This window comes from Zea mays, chromosome 4, assembly GCF_902167145.1.
Source record: "Zea mays cultivar B73 chromosome 4, Zm-B73-REFERENCE-NAM-5.0, whole genome shotgun sequence".
NCBI classification, from domain to species: Eukaryota; Viridiplantae; Streptophyta; class Magnoliopsida; order Poales; family Poaceae; genus Zea; species Zea mays.
In genome coordinates, this window is record NC_050099.1 from 174,614,053 (window position 1) to 174,622,347 (window position 8,295).

General features: G+C 42.2%; 1 protein-coding gene across 9 annotated transcripts in view; it reads right to left on the minus strand.

Moving 5' to 3' along the window:
* Positions 1-7,929, minus strand: part of LOC100286197 (uncharacterized) — a 29,863-nt gene extending 21,934 nt beyond the window's left edge. Inside the window, exons 1-14 of one of the 9 annotated variants that reach the window (XM_035966966.1) lie at positions 7,737-7,928; positions 6,748-6,928; positions 6,498-6,582; positions 5,451-5,518; positions 5,280-5,368; positions 4,924-5,167; positions 4,726-4,838; positions 3,654-3,744; positions 3,438-3,566; positions 2,414-2,967; positions 1,431-2,076; positions 1,118-1,240; positions 919-984; positions 419-806 (exon numbers count right to left, since the gene is read on the minus strand). In XM_035966966.1, coding sequence (XP_035822859.1) covers positions 1,641-2,076; positions 2,414-2,967; positions 3,438-3,566; positions 3,654-3,744; positions 4,726-4,838; positions 4,924-5,167; positions 5,280-5,368; positions 5,451-5,518; positions 6,498-6,582; positions 6,748-6,900 — 1,962 coding nt within the window. In that variant the 5' untranslated portion in view covers positions 6,901-6,928; positions 7,737-7,928 and the 3' untranslated portion in view covers positions 419-806; positions 919-984; positions 1,118-1,240; positions 1,431-1,640. 9 annotated transcript variants of the gene reach the window in all.
* Positions 7,930-8,295: the final 366 nt, after the last annotated feature.

An 8,295-nucleotide genomic window follows, 5' to 3' on the forward strand; every position in this document is an offset into this window, starting at 1 on the left:
GCATACCTGCAGAGTCATTATGCATTGCATGTAACTACGTTGAAGTACCTCGGTTGCCTTTGGGTTAAACTGGTTGGGGCTTTTGTACAAGTTTTATTTATTTATTACGTACTACTACAGAAGAGTGCTAGTAGTGTCAATTAAATTAGGTATACTCACCCATCCAGATTTGTATAAGTGGCACACCATTTTCAATTCGGTCCTCACACAAAGCAGCAACATACACTTGATGCTCTTGGGATGAGAAGAGATTGAAATGAATAGCATGATGACCTACAGTTTTGGAAGTTACACCTGAAACTGTGTTAGCTTCAATGGTGTGCACCAAGATTTTGAAGGAATCACAAGCTGGAAAACACAACTCTGCGGGCAAGTCTTCCCCACGTCAACAAAGCTAGTGTACCGTTGGATCAGAGTATCTCAGAGAAAGTTGTTATCAACTAACGCAAGTTTACATTTGACACACAAAAGTAAAATAATGTTTCTTGATCAACCATCCATCACATTTTCTAATTTGTCACATACATGTGTCAAATTTAAGAGTTGAGTTGCAACAAAATATAGTGTTGTCCCTCGAAATTACACAGTTTACTAATATAACAATCAGTCTCTCTGTATCATCTGTCTTATGGCACATACCTGGCAGACAGAAGAATCTCAATTTGTCAAGTCTCATGGCCAATGTTGATTATTGAGATGTATTTAACAGTTATAGGCAGTGGCGGAGCTTGACAAAGATGTGTGTTTTAAAACTGGGGAGGAGACATGGCCTCCTTTTTAAGATCTGCCACTGGTTATTACAAGCACTGGAAAATAAGCAGAATAACATAAGCATAGCTGTAGCAATTGAAATGTCCAAGGAGCCAGGCATGTTGATAATACCAAGTCAAAGCAGTATTAAACTTTGAGAGAACATACTTGAAATGTCCAAACTTTGGAATCCTGCGTTCGATATACTGAACAGCGATGCATTCTGTTCACTCCCTGTATGAACAAGAACAAGTAAGATGCAACAGTTTGATCCGACTACAGCAGCCAGCCGAATTCAGAGAAGGTTTTTCACTCAAAAACTTCTCATGTGAAACACAAACTTTTCGTGTAGCCAAAGTAGATATACACGATTTTCTGATCCATAGCACAGGTCATGCAGAAGAACCAACTCCATCCGTGTAAGCACACTCTTCGGCGATCAATAAAACTCACAAACAATTGCAATGTTGTCCTGTATACAGGTGCACATCTGTCCACCATAAGCCAATCTCATTAGCTCATAGTCGCCATTAGATATCAAACTCACCCAAAAAAAATGATGTATTCCCAGTTAAGACATTTGTACATAAACAGTTTCTTAGGGCTGTACCCACAAAAAATGACACGTGAATGAAGAAGGGAACAAAGTGTTAGTTTCGTATTAAAGCCTTGTTGTATACCGAGTACGGTCCAGGCAAGCTCCCACGCTGGATGACCTTGTGAATTGTGATCCTGGGACTAATCCAGATGCTGATGTGTCGCTGCGCGATGCAAGATGATTCCCACCTGTCCAGGAGATTCTGAGCGTATGTATGCTTGTCTTCGAGTAGCCTGGACCTGGAGCTGGTAGCGGTTGAAAGGTGTGCCATACATCCATGCTCCACATATCTCTAATCATCCAGATCCATCTCCTCATCTTGCTCCGAAGATTTATTCGAGTCACTTCTGTCAGATTCCTGCATGTCTGAACTAGAGCCTTCTTCAGGCAAATTATCCTCATAGTCCTCAATTTGAGGTTCATTATTCCTGGCAGACGCCATCGCAGGGCTGCGTGCCATCCAACCAGCACACTCTTCCTCACCTCCAAATAGGAATCTGCCATTGCTATCTTTCACCGGTTCAACAGCAGGTGACTTCGATGTGCTGCAAGAGCACTCTGGCAAAGGGTGGGCGAGAAAAGATACAGGTCTTGATAACATAGCTGATGACACTACGCCCTCCACATTTGCACTCCTGTTGAGGTGCTCACGTGCAGCAATTGTCCAATTCCGAGGTGGATGATACCGATGATCATTAACATCTTCAAACAGTGCAGCAATAATCTTTCTGTTGATTCAAAAGGAAAGGAAATTATCATCATGCAAAACTACATAGCAAGTGGATACCTGTCAAAAGGTTACTATACTTTACTCACAATATACTACTGGACAATCCAGTAACTTTGATGATCTTACAATTAGCATAGCTATTGTGCTTGTTCCAAGTTTAACCGTTATCGACTTGCACCCTGAAGGAAGGCTACTTTACTACCACTAATGTCAGTTACGTTTTTTCCTTTGCAATTTAGCAAATATTGAATGCATTATTTATTTGCTGCGGATAAGAAAAACTGTTCCAAGCTGTACAAAAAATATGTAACAATAAAAATATAATAGCTCTGTACCTGTCCGGCCTGTAGGTTATACCGGAAGGTGTTTGGTACAACCGGTGCCCCATGACCAAACTTGAGTAGTCTGGCCAACCACTACCGTCATTGTGAAACCCGGGGAAGAAGGCATCAGCTTCAACAGAAACAAAATAATCAAGTGCATCCCAGAGCAACTGGTGTGCTTGCCTCCTGAACTCGATCAGTGAAGCATCCGGTTCTGTGTCATTCTCACCAATCCAACCATACCAGCCTTCCTTCTCATGTGCATAGAATGGCCTTGCAGGAGGTGGAGGCAGCGGCCTTGGACGAGGCCCTGCTCTCCTCCATTCTTCAATAAGTTGTTTTTCACTTTTGGGAGGTGGAGGCTGTGGCAAATCTGGGGTTCGAGGATCTTCTGGCCCAACTAAATCAAACAGCTCCCTCTGACTACATAATGAAGTGCGGTCTACTAGGTTAGCGAACATAGCTCGTAGAGGAATAAGCATTCTTTGTCCACCAAAAGTCTCAGAACCGGCCAAGAATATTATTGTAGTTGGTGGGTAACCTACTGCTTGAAGTAGAAGTCCAACCTAGAAACACAGGATTGTTTACATCACAGCATTAGCAATCAAAATGAAACAGTAACCTGGTGTTGTAAACCAGGCATAGTGCTAAGCAGATTATATCGTGCAGCACGATGTGTGCCACAGGACCAAAAAATTGAAAGAATAAAGGAAGTCTTTCTAGTTAACTTTTCTTTCTTTAAACTTCTTTGTCTTGAGCTTGATTTCCATAATGATGATTGATACAAACAATGATGCTTAAAAGCAAAACGTGAAGTTCAAATTCCGAAGGTAAAGGTCCATATGGTAAAGGAAAATTATCATCTAGTTTTCTTTTGTTTGGTTGCTTATATTTTGTCAGCCTCAGATTTCTTCTATATGAACTCTCTTGGTGCAGAACAGTAATATAACACCAGCTTACCTAATATAAATAAACATGAAGAAGTTGCATCCAGATTTAGTGAGCAAACATACAAGACTGTAATAAGCAAGCTCACCTCTTCTGGCATGAGTGGACACAAACCAGCCATCTTCCTGGACACTGAATCAACTGCTAGCTGCTCCTTTACTGTTCCTCGTTTAATCATCTGATTCCTTCTATACTGAATAAGCTCTGTATGAATATCCTAGAGATGATAAAATTAACAACCATCAACCAGTCAAATGGAAGTCAGTAGATAGTATTAGAAGACAATAATTGTAAACATACAAACCTGGAACAGTTCAGCGCAACCATAAAAAGCTAGAGTATCTCTAAGCAGTCCTGGGTGATAGGCCACATAAGGACGGCCAGATGCTCGCAATCTATACAGATCAGTCTGGAGTTATGACTTATGAGAACAGAAAGCCACACTATAGGAAAAATAATTAATAATGAGTAAAGAAACCCTTCAGCTCCTATAGCTAGCATACCCTGAAAGGGTAAGATTTCAACTTCACATAGAGCATTCTCAATCCAGAGAAAAGCAACCCAAAACTTTCCGGTACATAAAAGGAAACATTACAAATGATTAAAGTGTCATTTTTCTTCTTAATGTGTACAAGGGAAGTCAAGTTGAATTATAGATTAAGACAAACCATTATTTACTGAGGCATCACAACTTTTTTTTCTCGAAACCGCGCAGGAGAACTGCGCTTCATTATATTAAGAAGAAACAGAAACCAGGGTCTAAAGGAAGGCCCAATACAAAAGACCCCTTACGGGGGCCAGAAACACGCATATAGGAAGAAGTCCATCTAGGAAAAACCCACACACTGCCAGGGAAGACCCTAGGGCTCAGCTAAGGAGGGGGGACTGCCAGGTAAGAAATGCATTTTGCCCCCACAATATCCCATCGATGCATCTCCTCTTTTGCCCAACTAAGGATTAGCGTTATATTTGAATTCCAACCATCAAAGACACATTTATTCCGGTGATTCCAAATCGCCCAAGCACCCAAGATGATAAGGGAGTTAAGACCCTTTTTGATAAGCCCGCTCACTGCTATGAATCTAGATACATAGCTTTCACTAGCAAGTGGCAAATTGCAAGTTGTTTTGGCTTTTCTAGATACATAGCTTTCACTAGCTATGAATCTAGACATAATAGATATTTAGGTGCGTAATAGAAACCATGTGTCTAGAAAAGCTAGAACGACTTACAATTTGGAACAGAGGGAGTGCTACTTTCTTTGCATAAACTGATGATGAATATGACATGGAGCATAATTGATAAATCTACAATTGATTAACGGACAAAAAAATAGAAAGGGTAAGTGGATCAATGGCAAAGGTGGTAAGCCTCACCTTCCTACTATTTGGCTCCCAAGAGCCTGAATTTGAGGGCGCAACCTTAGAGCATGGAAGGCTACCCTGCATCTAAGCTTCTGAAATTCCTCCAAGCTTGCAGGGAGAATTGACTGCAGAAAACAGTATGGAAAGGCTCTAACTTCACATTAACCAAAGAATGAAAAACACAAGAGTAAGCATGGGCAAGGAGGATACCTGAAGACAATTACCTCCATTAACAATTATCCCAAGAACTTTCGATTTTACAAGTCTGGGTAATACTTCTTCGATGTAGTATTCTGGAGTAGCAGAATTCCTAGGAGATAGTGTGGGAAATTTTATCTTTTTCCTAGCCTCTCTGAGATCCTTTGGCAAGCCATGCACAATAACCACATCACTGGAAAGTGCATGTATGAAATGATCTTCATCGTATATATATGAAAAGCTTTTGAACTTCGGACTGCAAAATTGGAACAGAATAAAGGCTATATTTTAGAGGTCGAGCAAGAAAAAAAGGATAAAGAATAGACAACCACCATAATAAATTCCAGAATGAGGAAGGGCACAGCAACCTTATGCCTTTTGCACGAGTTGTTGCTTGTATCTCAGGAATAACCAGAGTGGCATTTAATAGCCTGGCAACGGCAACAAGGTCACAGATCTAATGAAGGGAACAATGTCATGATCCTATTACAATGATAACAAGTACAAGGATCCTCTACACATTACACAAGAAAACTTACTGTAGACTGTATCTTCTCAAAGCCACCATATATCTTTGCATAAATAAAACCATTATGCTTACTGGGAGCTGCGGTAAGGTAATCAGACAGATTTATCAAGGTTTAGTTATATTGTAAAATGGTTTGATGCTGGGTATACAAACCATAGCATTTCAGGTAATCTAACACTCTACAAAAAGAGATAAGCATGTAGTAACTATAGTGAAGTGTGACAATAGATTTATCCATGTTATTGTGCAGAAATCGGATTAAGAAACATTCTAAGGTCAACAACCTAACACTAATGGTTCCAATGTCGGGAAAATATAAAATATTTAATTATCTTCTGAATGAATCTCAACATAAGACAGAATGTGGAAACCAATGAAAAATACTAGCATATTCAATGTCTGGAAATATAAGTTATACAATGCCAAGTAAGAATGCATCTGGGTGCGTTTGTGCCCATTTTAGTCTGAGCACTGATATTTATACATGTCAAAAACATGTTGGAAAAAAATAAAAAACAGATAGCATGATAGAATGTTATGGGCAGTTGATGGGGGCAGATGGGCTGGGCCTATTGGACTGAGCAGATCCATTAGGATAGAGTGAGTTAGAGGTAAGATTAGGGTAGAGTTTAGAGATAAGATAGATTCGGTTAGGATATTTGCTTAGGGGTCAAGTTGTCTCTATAAAAGGGACACCCTTGTATCAGTAGAGATTAAGCAGAAAATAGATCAAAGAAGTGCAGCTCAGAGTCAGAGCCTCCAAGGGAGGGCGAGTCGCAGATCTATTTGCTATCTCATCTACCAATCAATAAACCACGTCATAGAATATGCAAACTTGTAGAAAAATGATCACTGCACATACAAAAGAAATGCATATCACTACTATATGCATGTATCTTTTGAGACATTTCTTATACACAAATGGTTTGTTCAAAAAGAAATACAAATGCGCCTATAGTTTTTCACTCTGTGTCTAAAGTAACCAAACGACTAGTTGAACAAAAGATGTCACACTAAAAGTACTAATAAAGTAGGTGCAAGTTTAAGATCAATTTACCAGCATATGGTTTGCTAGGTTTCGCAAAAGGATGCAAGTGATCGAGTGGGACCAATGGACCCCACAGCCTCCGTGGTCGAGGCCTCTGCCAAAAAAAAAGGAAGCATAGATGAAGATTTTAGACATATAATCGACAATTGCAATGAAAATAGGTGTCCAACGTAACCTCAGTAAACACAGCTTCCTTCATTATAAAACTAAGGAAAGCTGAGAATTCGATATTTTGACATGGTCAGAGCATGTGAATTACCAGTCCAAATGGAAGGATATCGTCCATGTGCATGCTGTAATTTGTAATGCCCCCAGCTGAATAATTAGCAATAAAAAGGTGCACGAGCAGCGATAGCATCGACAGCACGATGCCAATGGTTGTGGCCAACTTAAACTTGCTTTTGAGCAGCATTTTATTTCATTACTCTAACCTCCAAATCCTGGTGAAGAAGTAACTATTAGACATCTCCACAGAACTATATCAGGTGCCAACAAATCACAAGTGAAAAAAGGGGCATGGTTGTGCACATTTATTTAGCAAAGAAAAGAGCCCAGAACCTATGGGGGTACACAGTAACCACTACAAAGTAGTAGCAAAGGGCTAACCAAAAAAAAACATAGCAGCACGACTTGCCTCAATGGCACAGTGCCCCCAATCTAGGCAGCTCCTGCGTGCAGCTGCACCGGGCACCTCACACAGCCACACACCAAATAGTCGCAGCAGGAGAAGCGTGTCTAGAAGGATCTGTCAATCCCGGATCCATATTCGACAACTTGATGGGGATTTTGGTGGAAAGCGCGAGACCAGGGCTTTGGATCCTGAGCAATTCAGACTCAGTGCAGCATGCTGATGTGTGGGGCAACCCGGTCTCATATGGCTCAGTGAGCTAGGCCGCTACTGCTATGCAATCAAGTATTCAAGTTGAGTAAAGCCCCAACGCTGCTAACTGGCTGGAAGAAGCCCAGGAAAGCCGGAAGGCGGTCGATGTGTGTTCTACGACTACGAACTGCTAACTAACTACTGCTAAATTGGTATAGAACGTCAATCAATAGCCACCGCGAATCCACCCACACAAGCATAGCTAACGCGTCCCGCAAACCGTAGATGCCACCGAATGCAGGGCGGCGGAGCAAAGTTTGGCGGCGAGAAAAGCTCGCGGGAGCAAACTGCTACAGCAGTCGAATCGAATCTCAGCACGAGTGCAGGGGCTGGGGTTCTACGTGCCAGCCAGGGTGTGTGTTCCTTACCGGGTAGAGGAGGAGGTGCGAATCGATCACCGGGCGAGCGGATCTCCGACCCTAGCCCTATGGCGTGGCCGCCGTGGCGTGATCGGCGCGGGGGAAGGAGAAAGGCGGTGGTGGGTGAGAGTGGAAGTGAGGCGAGAGGGCGAGCAGAGTAGCAGACCACGGCCCAAGCCTGCTGGGGTGGCCGGGCCACCCGAATTTTTTTTGTATTTTAGCCCTTAAACAGAAGTAAAATCATGTTTAGACCTAAAAAAATTTTAAATGTAGTTCCATAGCCTGTGGCGCCGAGCTTACACAGCTCGGCGCCACAGCCTATGGCGCCGAGCTGTGACGTGGCCGCAACGGCTAGTTGCGTCCAGGGCTGATCTGGCTCTGACGTGGCGGCGGCGCGGCCTCGTAGCTCGGCGCCACAGATCTTGGCGCCGAGCTACGAATTCCTATAAAAACGCCCGCGCGGCTGGCCGAGACCAGCTCATTTCATCCCATTTCCAAACTTCGTCAAAATTTCCTGGATTCAAAGATTTGAGTTGGTTCACTTCGTAGACCAAGGTATGATTTCCAA